This window comes from Mustela putorius, unplaced genomic scaffold (assembly GCF_011764305.1).
Source record: "Mustela putorius furo isolate JIRA1106 unplaced genomic scaffold, ASM1176430v1.1 tig00000594_pilon_pilon_pilon, whole genome shotgun sequence".
NCBI classification, from domain to species: domain Eukaryota; kingdom Metazoa; phylum Chordata; class Mammalia; order Carnivora; family Mustelidae; genus Mustela; species Mustela putorius.
The window spans coordinates 947,776-962,526 of NW_025421427.1; the positions used below are offsets into that span (position 1 = coordinate 947,776).

General features: G+C 42.1%; 3 protein-coding genes and 1 non-coding gene across 4 annotated transcripts; 2 read left to right on the forward strand and 2 right to left on the reverse strand.

The window, feature by feature from the left end:
- Positions 1-10,009: 10,009 nt before the first annotated feature.
- Positions 10,010-10,116, reverse strand: LOC123392676. Its single transcript, XR_006607407.1, has one exon. It is a non-coding gene; the product is annotated as a U6 spliceosomal RNA (small nuclear RNA).
- Positions 10,117-11,234: 1,118 nt separating this feature from the next.
- Positions 11,235-11,676, reverse strand: LOC123392658 (histone H2B type 1-K). Its single transcript, XM_045082284.1, has one exon. It carries the CDS (start codon positions 11,632-11,634, stop codon positions 11,254-11,256), a length of 381 nt encoding a protein of 126 aa, XP_044938219.1. The 5' UTR covers positions 11,635-11,676; the 3' UTR covers positions 11,235-11,253.
- A 237-nt stretch (positions 11,677-11,913) lies between these two features.
- LOC123392652 (histone H2A type 1-E) lies at positions 11,914-12,914 on the forward strand. Its single transcript, XM_045082270.1, has one exon. It carries the CDS (start codon positions 11,960-11,962, stop codon positions 12,350-12,352), a length of 393 nt encoding a protein of 130 aa, XP_044938205.1. The 5' UTR covers positions 11,914-11,959; the 3' UTR covers positions 12,353-12,914.
- LOC123392672 (histone H3.3-like) lies at positions 12,561-13,710 on the forward strand. The gene is made up of 2 exons (XM_045082305.1): positions 12,561-12,603; positions 12,704-13,710. Exons 1-2 carry the CDS (start codon positions 12,561-12,563, stop codon positions 13,075-13,077), a joined length of 417 nt encoding a protein of 138 aa, XP_044938240.1. The 3' UTR covers positions 13,078-13,710.
- The last annotated feature ends 1,041 nt before the right edge of the window (positions 13,711-14,751 follow it).

Consider the following 14,751-nt stretch of genomic DNA (forward strand, 5'->3'; position numbering starts at 1 on the left):
TTTCCATCGACAGCACAAGGTTACTAGGAGAGTTCTGGTTCCTTCATTTCTTCTCCAACACTTAGCATGATTCTTTTTTTAAACTTGGCCTTTCTAGTAAGTGTGTGGTGGTCTTTGGTTGTGGTTTTAATTTGAATTTCCCTAATGGCTAGCAATTCTCAACATCTTTTCCTATAGTTATTTGGTAAGCACATACTTTCTTATGGAGTGTCTGTTCGTATCTTTTGCCCATTTATCTAATTGGATCCCTTATTCTCTCAGTATTGAATGTTAAGCACACTATAAATACAATCCTTTGTCAAGTAAGTGACTCCGCAAAGATCTGACCCAGTTTGTGACTTGACTTTTGATTCTCTTGTCCTTTGAAGGGCAGAATTTTTTAATGTTAAAGAAGCCCAATTTATCAATTTGTTCCTTCTTGGATTGTTTCTGTGGTGTCATAGCTAAGAAGTCTTTGCCTAATCTGAGGTCACAAAACTTTCCCCTATATTTCCTTCTAGGAGTTTTGTGGTTTTCATTTTATGGTTAAGTCTATGATACATTTTGAGGTCATTTTTGCAAATTATGGGCCCAAGTTGTCTTTTCTCTTCTTTTTTTTGCTTGTGGATATTCAGTTTTTCCAATTATTAGAAAGACTATCCTTTCTCTACCAATTTACCTTTAGGCCTCTTTCAAAAATCGGTCGTTCATATGCAATAGTTTATTCTTATGCTCTGTTATGTTCATGGACCTATTTGCCTATCTTACTTTCTATAATAATTCTTTGAAATCAGTAGTTGATAGCCGCTCATCTTTGTTCTTTTTGAATTGTTTTGGCTATCCTAGATCCTTATCATTTCCATGCAAATCTTAGAATCATATTGTCAATTTTTACAAAGAAAGCTTCTGAGTTTTTGATTGGGTTTTTTAAATTTACAGATCAGTTGGGGGATAACTGACAGGTTAACAATATGAGTCTTCTGACTTCTGAATGAACTTTATCTTCACATTGAGTTGTCCTGATTAACTTCTCCCAAAAATATTTTTGTATTTTCAGGCACAGGTGGTTAATATCTTTTGGCAAATTTATCTCAAAACATTTCATATTTTTATCATATTATAAAGGAAATTTTTAAAAATGTCTATTTCTTATGGTATTGGGCTAAAAATATACTGATATGTATATAGTCACCTGATTTTGTGACGAAAAGTGGGCATGTGCACTGGGCAAAGGGTTGTCTTTTAATAAATTGTGTTGGGTCAACCATATGTCTATATGGAAATACCCATCTGGAAAAAACTCGTAAAAATCAACAAATAAATGTTAAATAACCCAATAGGAAATACTCAAAGGTATGAATAACATGCTCCACTTAATGACGTTCAAGGTACAGGAAGCATATGAAAAGGTATATAACATCATTACTCAGAAAGGAACCAAAAATTCAAATTAAAATAACAAAATATCACTGCACATCTTCTCAGAAGGACAAAAATCAACAAGCCTGACAGTATAAAGGCAAAGATAGGAAGCAATTAAAATCATTTTATACTGCTCATGCTGAATTGCTTTCTCTATTTTGGAAAAAATATTTGTCGGTATTTATGAAAAGTAAATATATGACTACCTTACAAACTGTCAATTCTACTCCTAAAATTATATACCTGAAGTTCATGAATGCATAAGTTCATCAAAAGACATATACAAAAATATTCATAGAGTTTATAATACCCCCCAAAACTAAAAGCAACTGAAAAGCAACCAAGGACATTAAACTTTAAAGTGTTAGCATTTCCTGAAGTTGTCTTGTAAGCATTCTTAAAGTACAAATTAACACATTAGCCCTAATAAAATGTCACCATAACTTCTATGCCATTAGGAGTCAATCAAATAACTTTAATGTGTATTTTTTTTAAGATCTTATTTATTTATTTGACAGAGAGAGATCACAAGTAGGCAGAGAGGCAGGCAGAGAGAGAGGGAGAAGCAGACTCTCTGCTGAGCAGAGAGCCCGATTCCTGGTGGGGGGCTCCATCCCAGGACCCTGATGAGATCCCAGGACCCTGATGAGATCCTGACCTGAGCTGAAGGCAGAGGCTCAACCCACTGAGCCACCCAGATGCCCCAACATGTGTATATTATTTTTAATCAATAAAGGAATTTTAGAATTTAAATCTACAAACTTCAAAGTATTGACTTTGTAACATAATTAATGTAAACATAAATTCAAATATATTATGGTTTGTTAATCCTCAACTTGTTAATATTTTACATCAGGTGGACTTTTAAAATCAAGCATATAAATAAAAATATTTTAAAATGGTATTTGAATTAAAATAAAGATGGAAAGCCCAACCACCATGTAACAGCACTGACCTGCCCTATTATCAAAATGGAGTAGGAGGAAACTGGCAAGGATGATTTTTGAGTTTACAAAAGTAGTTTGGAGGGTCTGGTCCTACTCCTATGGAAGAAGTCATTCTGCCTCCTCCTGGGTTGTGTTCAGGAGAGCCTGAAGGATTGAGAGTGGGAAGGAATGGGAACTCAGCACTAGCTCCCTGGAGCCGGTGGGGGGGGGGGGGGGGGGGGGGAGTTGAGGAAGGCCCTGAACACAAAACTTAATTCGTGGCCGCGCCGATTATTGGAGTTAAGTCTAAGAGCACCTTTGTTCTCTTCTACTGGACTGTGACAGCAAGGACAATGCCTCACTCCTTGTTGCTTCCCAGATGCCTGAAACAGTTCTTGACAAACAGGCACTTTGTCAACAGTAATTGTTTATTGCACCATCAAACACTTTTTTTTTTTTTTTAAGATTTTATTTATTTACTTGACAGAGAGAGCAAGTACAAGCAGGGCCAAGGGAGAGGGAGAAGCAGACTCCCTGATGAGCCGGGACACCCCGCCCACCAATGCGGGACTCCATACCACCACTCGGGGGTCATGACCAGAGCCAAAGGCAGACGCTTAACTGACTGAGCCGCCCATGCTCCCTGCACTGTTATACACTATTACAGTTATTCTCGATTATGCAGGTGCGTGTAGGTCAGGTGTGCAACTGACTAGATAAGGCAAATGAGGCTTAATACGGGGAGGGGCATCAGGCTCACTTTCAGGGGTTCCCAGTGTAGGAACAGTTTTGGCCTGGGGTTACCTTCCTCAGGTTACAAGCTCGGGCGCACCTGCAGGAAGTTTCAGCCACTCCGGTTACTAAGGAAAGCGTTCTGGGCACCTGGCAGGCTTCGTGGGCTGGGTGTCTGCCTTGGGCTCCAGTCATGGTCCCAGTGGAGTCCCAAATTGGACTCCCTGCTCCTGAGGAGCCTACTTTAACCCTCCCTCTGCTCCTCCCCACTCTGTGCTCTCTTTGTCAAATAAATAAAATCTTTAAAAAAGTAAAAATAAAGGAAAGGGTTCCAAGCTAGGTAATGAGAAAAGCAATGGGTAGAACCGTGAGACGAACATGGCCATTGCCCATTTAAATTAAAGAGTGTGTCTTTGCGGGGGTGGAGGGTTGGGGGGGCAGGGGGGTGTAGTTCACTTTTATGTCTTTGTATGAAGAAGTTCCAGACGGCTACACAGGAAACGAATAAGCGTGGTTCGCTGTTACTGGTGGGGGAGCTGGGCGGTCGAGGACTATGCTGGGAACAGAAGTGCTTCTTTACGGATGCAGTTAGGAAACCCTCATAAGGGACTGCCTAGTAGAAACTGCAACAGAGCCAAGTTTTAGCTGCATTGTCCCAAACGGCCAGCAGGTGGCGAGAGCGTGCGACGTCGTCCTGCTGGTGGGCCGAAAGGGGAGACTGGGCTTCCTCGCTGTGATTTCTGTGCGTCTTCATTCCTCTGAACGAGGAATAGATTCGTTAACCTGGCCGACTCCTTAAAAAAACTTTTTTGGGTTAGGGCGGGGTGCAGGAGAGGCAGGTGGGGCAGGGACGGAGGCCGTGTTGAAGCACCCCCGGAATCTCCGGGGATTACCAGCATCCTGCCCACGCCGGCGGGCTCTCCCGGCTTCACTGGGCCGGAGGGGGACACCAGCTGTCCTTTCAGTGTTGAGTATTGTCACAAACGTCCCAACAGAAACAGAGGTAAACAAACACCGGATTCTCGCACCGAAAGTAACTTAGAAGTGATCGTTTGTAAAATCATCCAATACCTAGCAGTTAAAACAACAACAACTCCACAACACTCAATTGCCTCAAATACTTTTCTACAATGATTTTATCTGAATTAGGATTCCGTTGGTTACTATCTGTTTTAATTCCTAACAACAAAATCTCCAAATAGTCGAGTTTGCTCTTTGGGAAAGGACTGAGAAAGGATAATCTGGGTAATAGCAATTCTCATTGTTCATGGATTGTCATTGTAGACCCTTTCTGTGAAAAGTGCTGGGAGAAGTTTTCTCTAAAAAACAAAAGTAATTACTGATATTTTCCATTCATATTCCGTTCACATTAAATTTAGCATCTTTAAGTTTAAAATTGAAAAGCTTGGGGGTGCCTGTGTGGCTCAGTGGGTTAAGCCGCTGCCTTCGGCTCAGGTCATGATCTCAGGGTCCTGGGATCGAGTCCCGCATCGGCCTCTCTGCTCGGCAGGGAGCCTGCTTCCTCCTCTCTCTCTCTCTGCCTGCCTCTCTGCCTACTTGTGATCTCTCTCTGTCAAATAAATAAATAAAATCTAAAAAAAAAAATTAAAAAAAAATTTAAGAAAAGCTTTTGCTCTGAAAACCTTAGTTTTTACACAATAAGCAAACAAACTTGTTTTCTGTATCCATAGACATAATAGGAAACATATTTTAACACTTTCATTATTCTGAATTAGGAACCAGAAGAAAAGAAGGTTTGAACCTAAAAATCTGACCTCAGGTGAGGTCACGTTCAGACTTCAGTGGAAAGAGACTTTTCAATCCCTTCTTCATTTTCAACTGACATTCACTAATACTCACTAATAATAGAACCTAGAAGTCACGATGTTGCAAAATAGCTTAAAAGAAAAGGCCTACTCTAATGAGGTATAATGCAACACTCTTCTTCCTGGCTAGTACATTTGTTTCTTGTTTTTTAAAAAGTCTTTCTTTCTAATATTTTCCTATTTTATCTTCCAAAGGCCTTAGTGGTTTTCTACTTACATTTTGGGTCTTCTCCCAACAACCATCCCATAACCAGTTGCCACAATCAATTTTTTTGAGCAGCCCATCTTTTCCTCACTAACCTGAAATCTCACCTCTCTCTTTTCTGAAGTTTCAAAAAAAAATTAGATGTGATCCCTGGCTTCCTATCTAATTCAGTTGGTCAATGCGTTCAACTATCTGCAGTGCTCCGTGGTATTAGATAAGTCTTTTATCGCTAAATCATATTATTCCTCTCGTTGAGAGTTTCCTGGATTTTTAAAAATCACTTCACTCTTCAAATAAATGTTAGAATTAGCTTCCAAATTCCAAAACTAACATTAGGATTTTGACTAGAAGTACCTTGAAGAATTATACCAACTTTAGAAGAACTGACATCTCTATGCTATTTAATATTTCTTGTCCATGAACATAATATATCTTTTAATACCTTTAAATAAGAGTCTGATAGCATTGGATTTCTTAATCCTCCAATGCAGCTATTTATGGTCATATAAAACACACACACACACACACACACACACACACATATATATATATTTAATAATTTTTTTAAAAGTTTGTTGTTGGACAGAAACTCAGTTAATTTTTGTAAATTGAGAAATAATGACCAAAACCCAAAATTTACTCCTTTGCACATATTGCTTCTCCATATTGATGATGATTTGCTCATTTTGCATGTCTCATCATATTTTAAGAGCATGCAAAATCTTTTTAGTTATAGAAAATAGCTCATAATCCAGAATCCACTACTCTTCTCGTTCTACTGTGAGGCCATCTACATATTGTGTAGCTTGTAGGGTTATATGGCACCAAGACACCCTAAATAAAATACCAAGCGAGAAGGAAAGAAAAACCAGTGATTAGATTAAATAGTCAAATATGTGAAATATCACAGAAGGAAATATGGGTAGACAGGACAGTTTTTCTCAACTCAGTTATCTAAAATCCATTTCACCAAGTAACTAATTCTTAAGAGTTCTTGAAACTTTATTTGTGTATTTATCAATTTTTTAGTAACTTACATTAGTGTAGTTTAACTTGTATTTGAAGATTTCTCAGACTAAGTTGATTGGCTTTCAGTGTGTATTTTTTATGACAGTCTTTTAAAGAACACTCAGACTGTCTCTGTCCCATTGTCTGCCCATTCTCCTAAAAAGAGAAAGTGCAAGAGGGAAGAAGGAAAACCAAAACTTAAGATTGGGAAACAAAGGATTCCAAAGGCCTAAATCCGAAGACCTAAATCTTTACCAAACATCTCTTAAGCCTGCTAGTGAATGTAACTAAAGTTGCTTTAACTTTACCTAAAAAATGGACCACTTTTGGTAAATCAATAGAATTTAATAGAGTCATCTCAGTGTCCACTGGCCAAGGCATTCCTCCTTTGAATACCAAAAACAAAAAACCAAAAATCCAATAAACTGGATGGAGTGAGCCCTGAGATCCAAGGATGGAAAGTGAAGGTTGTTTGAGCTGGTGATCAAATCCTGTACCTGAGGGACTCCTCCATTTCTGCTTCTCTTTTCTTTAACCAATGTGTTTTGGTTAAAGACCAATGGCGGAAATTATGGCTACACTTTGTCACCCTTCAGGACCTATATGTCATCCAGCTGAAAAGGACTCTAATAACTTGCCAAACTCCTAGACACCACTTTCAATGAGTCTTCTAGTAACAGATGAGGCTGCCATCATGAAGTCTGCACTACACGCTGAGACTAACTGAGTCCCATGGCCCTCTCTGCATTGCCTCACCTTTTCTCTATAATGTAGAGAAATGGGGGAAAATAGTGTTATGAGATAGGAGACCTAAAGAATTCAGTAAGTTTATAGATAAGCTTGTTAGCAATGGCCTGAGAGTGAAACACAACAAATCTAGAATGAGCGTCTATCTCAGTGAAGTCCTGTATTTGCCTCATGGGGACAAAATGGATCCAAGAAGACTAGTCCTAGGATATGGGACACTTGGCAGAGTCTGTATCCAGGTCAGCTCTGCCGAACTAAGTCTATATTGAAGAGCTCCTATATAACCTCTGCTCTGGGCCACCTCGCTTACCAACTGCTTGGGCAGTAGGAAGGGCGCTGAGAAAAGAAACATTGACATGCACATGGCTGGTATTATCTGCCTGATTACGGAGAGCGTCCTTGGAAGTATGGACCTCGTGGTTGGCATTGGCATAGGCCAACACTGTTTTTAGACTCTGGGACCATTTTGAGTTCATTCATCTCATTCTTCCCTAAAACTTGTCAACAAACCTCCACTTTTGTCCTCTTCGCATCTTTGCCTCACCAGACAAATCAGTCACACGCCTGAATCACTTTAGATCAATATCGTAGATCATTTCTCTTCCCAGCAAAAGTAAACAATGAGATGCAATGCTCCCACTTCTTCCCAGTGGCAACAATCCTCCTCTCCTCCCTCTTGTCTTTCACAGATGCTCCTGAGTGTACGTTGTTATTACTCTTTCTAATACGGCTGCTATGACTGGTGTCAGCAGTGGGATTACATCCCATAAGTTGAATACTTACCATATGTGAGACATTGTTCCACGCATGTTAAAAATATTTATTCTTTTAAAAAAAATATTCATTCTTCAGAAGCACTACTCTACTCCCTTTTTAAATGAGGAAAAAAGCTATGCCTTCATATTAATGTGTAAATGCAAATTTTAAGTGCCAAGACCTAGTTTCAAACCTAGATAGTTGTTCTCAATTAGCAATGTATAAGAAACTCCTCCTGTTATTAAAAATAAAAAGCACAACTATGTTTCAGAAGTAGAAATAATTGCAGTGTGAGCTATTTGCTCTAATGGTTATTTTCTTCCTTCAGCATTTGCTCGGGCTGGGCCTGGTATATCTCACTTCCGTATGACAATCAAATGCTGATGTATACATCATAGTTTTGTAGATCTGATGGTGTGCAGGTAATAGTAGGAGCACAAACCACATGTTTACCGGGTTTCCCAATGTCAAGTGTATAGTATAGTTTCCATAGTAAATGAGAACAGATTCACTGACAAAGAGTAGAAATACTATTAATAATGTGCAAGACAAGTTCTTCAGAAATCCTTTTTTTTATTATTAAAATTAAAAAATTCTGCTCTACTTTGATGTGCAGAGTCCAAATATACCTTCATGCAATGCAAACCCTAAAGAGAGTTGCATATCCAACATTTGGGCGCAATATCAAGAAAAGTGACTCTTTGAAATTGAATCTTAAGATAAGTCATTCAAATCAATGACTAGTTTGTAAATGTAGTTATTACTAATTGGAAATTTATCATATATTATCAAAACTTGAAAGTAAAATTAACCAAAGTTATATTACAACGGAATTAACTTTAACATACCAAAGGGATAATGGAAGAACAGATCATCTGCATGGTGTCTAGATATAGGGCCACTGACCTTTCCATAGACTTTTTTGTCAGTGGGGCTCTTTTAACTCCCCTGGGGACTGGGTGCCTTGGTTTCAACAACTGCTGGCGATTAGTTTAAAAAGAAACAAGTGCACAGTAGAACAATGAAATATAATCATTTGCTATAGCTGGAAAAAAGGCTATATACAAGCATCTAGTTCTAACACAATGTTCTAGGCATTCTCGTTTGTGGTTTCCGGGGAAGACCTGCCAAATAGTCCTAAGTACTTTGAGTAACAAATATCTTTTTATTTTGTGATATATTTCACAGTGTATTTTTTTCAATGACGTACCATGTTAGTTTAGCTTTGAACCAGTTCTTCTGAAGCTGATTAACAATGGGTTAAAGTGATAACAGTTTTTCAAGGAAGTATAAAAACCTTGCCTTCTTTTCTTATCTTATCTTTTTTTTTTTTAAGATTTTATTTATTTATTTGACAGAGAGAGATCACAAGTAGGCAGAGAGGCAAGCAGAGAGAGAGAGGAGGAAGCAGACAGAGAGCCCGATGTGGGACTCCATCTGAGGACCCTGAGATCATGACCTGAGCTGAAGGCAAAGGCTTAACCCACTGAGCCACCCAGGCACCCCCCTTGCCTTATTTTCAAGGGGACTCCATCAGGGTACAAATTACCTCAAAGATGAAAACTTGATTTATTTACCTGATTTGTTTATGGCCTAGGCAGTTTAATTTTCTGAGTAATAGGAGAATTAGCTGGGATCTTTTCAACTTAGTAGTTTTTGAAAACTTAGTCATTCTAAATTTTCATCTGAGAATGGACTATATTGCCCATGGCTCATCTTCTGTCTCAATCTTTGTCCTTTTCTTTTTCTTTTCTTTCTTTAGGTTTATTTATTTATTTATTTGACAGAGAAGAGAGACCGTGAGAGAGGCAACACAAGCAGGGGGAGTGGGATAGGGAGAAACAGGCTTCCTGCTGAGCAGGTAGCCTGATGTGGAGCTTGATTCCAGGACCCTGGGATCATGATCTAAGCTGAAGGCAGACATTTAAGGACTGAACCACCCAGGAGCCCCAAGTCCTTTTCTTTTTTATTCTGATTTCTATATCCTATAAGACAAACAACAAAAAAAATATTTATCATCTGACTATCTGGATTAATGGAGAGGGGCCAGGGGCTCATGTGACATGTGACAGAAGTGACAAAAATTATTTATGTTCTGTTTATTTACAGATACTCAGTTACTATTAGTGTGGGATGGAGATGAAGGAAAGAACTTTCTTTGTTTTTTTTTTTTTTGTTATGACTGGACATTGACTATGTGGAAACATACAACAAACAAGTTAGTAGCAATTGAAACCGATATATATGAGGAACTATATGGAGGCAGTTCCCAAATGCTCGACAAACTGTCGGAAGAAGCTCGAAAACAGAAGGCAATTTCAGAGAGGGGGCATATTGAAGTGGGCTCTGACATATGAGTAGGATTTGAGTCGACAAGCCACTGTGTGTGTGTGTGTGTTTTTTTTTTTTTAAATATGGAACGCTTCACGAATTTGCGTGTCATCCTTGCGCAGGGGCCATGCTAATCTTCTCTGTATCGTTCCAATTTTAGTATATGGGCTGCCGAAGCGAGCACGACAAGCCACTGTGTTAAATTTAAATCCGTTTTAGATAAACTAGATAATATATTTTAAATTAAACGCTTTTTAAATTACCTAACCCCCAAACCAGCACCTTGATGAAGCTTCCAAATGCTTTATAGATCGTGGCTTTGAAGCAAAGAGACACTGAATATTGAAAAGTTACAACCCAGAGACTTGGGTGACTGGTTCTTATTTACAACAGCCTGACATGGAGTTTGTTCTTCCTCACCGGTTCCAGGCAATGTCAAACATAGGATTTAAAATAGCAACAAATGGAACTTTAAAATAAAGACTGATTTTTGTTTCAGGAGAGTCTAGGATAAATGCCATCAAGCTTCTTTGCCTTCAGTGGACCCCCCCCACCCCCCCCCCCTCCATAGAGCCATTTCGTCCTGTACTATTTTCCAGTCTATGGATATATGGCAAAGAGAAAGCGGCGCCCTAAACAGAAATAAACCAAGGATCTTTGGGGCCTGAAAATGACATCCGCCAAATTCCTTTCTGACGAAAATTCCGAGGAAAATTATAAACGTCATTCCCACAATGATAGAACGCTCAAGTCGAGGACAATGGAGAGCAGCCCAGACAGCGGGAGAACGTTCCCTCCGGGAACTGCTGGGGCTCTCGGCCTGGAGTGGCCGCCGGTCTCCGCGCGGCTGGACCCGCCGGCGCGACCAGTTGCCGGCAGCCAATCGGGGCACCGGGAGAACGGGCGGCAAATTCAAAGTGCCCGCGCCACCCCCGCGCCCAACGCTTGACTCCAGACAAACTGGGGAGTATTTGCATTTGCTTCGAGTTTAGCTTGCTCTACCCTCGTCTCTTGATCCCGACGGTGATCAGAACCAGTGGAAGAGGCCTTTTGAAAACCCAAGGGACAGTGACAAAGCAAGCGCGGTTGCTTTACACAAAGGAGTTGCAGACCTTTGGCAGGGCCTCGTTAATATTTTTGTCATTTAGTTACCGGGAAAGGAAAACGGGGACATTGTTCAGGGATTGCCGTACCTCGCAGACCAATTACTGCAGAATTCCAGGAGCCAGCACAGAATGGAAACAAGCGGCAGCTCTCTCTTTGAGAACATGGGTGGCTCTTAAAAGAGCCTTTAGTTTTCAATTCGCAGCGAAGTCGCTGTTTACTTGGCGCTGGTGTACTTGGTGACGGCCTTGGTGCCCTCGGACACGGCGTGCTTGGCCAGCTCCCCGGGCAGCAGCAGGCGCACGGCCGTCTGGATCTCCCTGGACGTGATGGTCGAGCGCTTGTTGTAGTGCGCCAGGCGGGACGCCTCGCCCGCGATGCGCTCGAAGATGTCGTTGACGAACGAGTTCATGATGCCCATGGCCTTGGACGAGATGCCGGTGTCGGGGTGCACCTGCTTCAGCACCTTGTACACGTACACCGAGTAGCTCTCCTTGCGGCTGCGCTTGCGCTTCTTGCCGTCCTTCTTCTGCGCCTTGGTCACCGCCTTCTTGGAGCCCTTCTTCGGGGCCGGAGCGGACTTGGCTGGCTCGGGCATGGTTCGCAAAAGCTCAGTTCTGTGCGAAGCAGGAAATGATAGAAAAGAAGCGTGACCGGTCCCATTTATATAGAAGCCCTTATGCAAATGAAGTGTAAATTACATTCCTGTGTCTGATTGGTGGCCATCCAAGGTAACGTCAGAAGTTAGTGCTGCCGAATCAGAATGCAAGAATCACAAAGTTGCCATTACCATTGGCTAAAATGAAGCTGCAATCTCAACCAATGAAAAATTTTCTTTTTCAAGCCCAATAAGGTTTATAAAAAGTGCTACCCTTGCGCTTTCATTTTGGCAAGTTATTGCGGTGGTAAAGCTTAAGGCTAGTATGTCAGGTCGTGGGAAGCAGGGCGGTAAGGCGCGCGCCAAGGCTAAGACGCGCTCGTCGCGGGCGGGTCTGCAGTTCCCGGTGGGCCGCGTGCACCGCCTGCTCCGCAAGGGCAACTACGCGGAGCGGGTCGGGGCCGGCGCGCCCGTGTACCTGGCGGCCGTGCTCGAGTACCTGACGGCCGAGATCCTGGAGCTGGCGGGCAACGCGGCGCGCGACAACAAGAAGACGCGCATCATCCCGCGCCACCTGCAGCTGGCCATCCGCAACGACGAGGAGCTCAACAAGCTGCTGGGCCGCGTCACCATCGCGCAGGGCGGCGTGCTGCCCAACATCCAGGCCGTGCTGCTGCCCAAGAAGACCGAGAGCCACCACAAGGCCAAGGGCAAGTAGAAGACTGGCAGAGTTGGCAGTTAAAGTCCCCTGTCTAAACCCAAAGGCTCTTTTCAGGGCCACCTATATTTTCTGAAAAAGAAGTTGAACATTTAATTTGGTAAATGGGAAGAGAAGGTGAAGCCTAGAAAAGCGGAGTATTCTTTAACTCCTATCCCGGGTTGAAAGCCCAGCTCCCTGTGTAGTCCCAAACTGCCATGTACGATAGATGGTCGCATTTGAGATTTGCAGTAACTGGAAAGACCTCTTGCGTACCTCGTCTAATGGTTTCACTAGGTAGTGTGCGTCCACAGACAGCCATTAGCTTTTGTAAGTTGACATTTCTGGTGCACCTCAGCTTCCCTGGCTGAGTTCAGCAGCTGGCTACGGGCGGCGTGAAGAAGCCGCACAGCTACCGGCCCGGCACGGTGGCCCTGCGCGAGATCCGGCGCTACCAGAAGTCCACCGAGCTGCTGATCCGCAAGCTGCCGTTCCAGCGGCTGGTGCGCGAGATCGCGCAGGACTTCAAGACCGACCTGCGCTTCCAGAGCTCGGCCGTCATGGCGCTGCAGGAGGCGTGCGAGGCCTACCTGGTGGGGCTCTTCGAGGACACCAACCTGTGCGCCATCCACGCCAAGCGCGTCACCATCATGCCCAAGGACAGCCGGGTACCCTACAGGGTTAATGGAGGGCCTCATTACAGGATATCTCCACACCCGTGTTTCCTAACAGTAGACATGCTCTGAGGCACTGCCCCCCATCACTGTCACTGTTGCCAAATGAATAAAATAGTGGGATTACATTGGTATGTAGGACACCATTCTGGAGCCCGAGAAAACTTTCTCACATCTGGGATGAACCTAAAATCTTCAGGGCTGTTGCCTCAGGGTAATTTTTGTCAAACCTTAACATGTAAGGGAAGTTTCCCGTAACTGGTGCAATTGAAATGTGTAATGTTGCTAATCCCGCAGGCTGTTCTGCCTTCCAGACTCAAGGAACGAGTGGAGTCAGGAAAATACTATAGAGGAGTCTGATATGGTTTGACCAAGGGCTGTTTAGGAATGAAGTGCACTGTGTGGCCGGTTTCTGACAACCCCTGGCCTCTGAGGGGGCAGGGTTAGGGATGGAGGAAGGTCTGTTGACGAGCACCACACTTAACTTTTGTTGCTGTTAGGGAATAAGGAAAACCCCTGCCAACTGGTTTTATTGCCCAGGGTACAGAATCTTGCCTCCTACTCTGTTCACTGTACTCCTTTAACTGATGTCACCTCAAAAAGCGGGGTTGGGGCGGAGCCTTCTTGTTTTGTTTTTTTTTTTTTCTTGAATGTCTTGGATAAATAACCTTGGCTGCCCAAAGTGACATTTATGGAAATCCTTCAGAATAATATTTGAGGTGCATAAAACGCAAACATTACAAAAAAAGTACCCCCTTAGTTACTGATGTATTTTTAATAAAAATAAATTCAATAGGACTGACATGTGCCTAACTAGCAAACATGTTATATGATACATGCTTGATGAACCTAAAAACTGCCATCACTAATCAGACAAGTAAATAACGGTTCAAGGTAATTTGGCAATTGTTAGGAGAAATGGGATTATCTGCGATTTCCACTGGGTGGCAAGTACTGAGTTTGTGGCCTAAATTCATTGTAAAGAGCAGTAAATTACGCTTCCCCATCCCAATTTATGCGGTTTCTCCTCACTACCACGCACCCTCCACCATGCACTGCCAATTTTTATCCTCGGAGGTATTGTGGCGTGTATGGACTTCAGCTTACAAACCTTTGTAGTAAGATTTGATTGACCTACCCGTGACTTTTCAGCCTAACTATAATTTATCCCTGAAAGCACCACTTCCTATCTGGGATTTCTTTAACAAAGTCTATTAATATGTCATATTAATATTCATACCCTTGTTCCTATTTCTTGTACTTAAAACATAACTACTTTTTTTTTTTTTTTGTAAACAACTTCTAGTCCTAGTGTAAATATGACTTTTTGGAATGAAAATGAACACTGATGGCAGTATCTAACAATGAGAAGCACTCAGATGCATCCCCTCCCATAGTAAGATATTTGACTTTTTTTTTTTTTTTTAAAGATTTTATTTATTTACTTGACAGACAGAGACCACAAGTAAGCAGAGAGGCAGGCAGAGAGAGAGGAGGAAGCAGGCTCCCTGCTGAGCAGAGAACCCGATGCGGGGCTCGATCCCAGGATGCTGGGATCATGACCCGAGCCGAAGGCAGAGGCTTTAACCCACTGAGCCACCCAGGCGCCCCAGATATTTGACTTTTTGATGGACTTTTTAGAAGCTGTGTGACCCAAATGATTTTACTCATTATTCAATTGTTCTGTCCTTAAATATGTCTTCCAATTTTAGGGAAAGAAAAATGACTTTTCCTCTACTCTTCTGA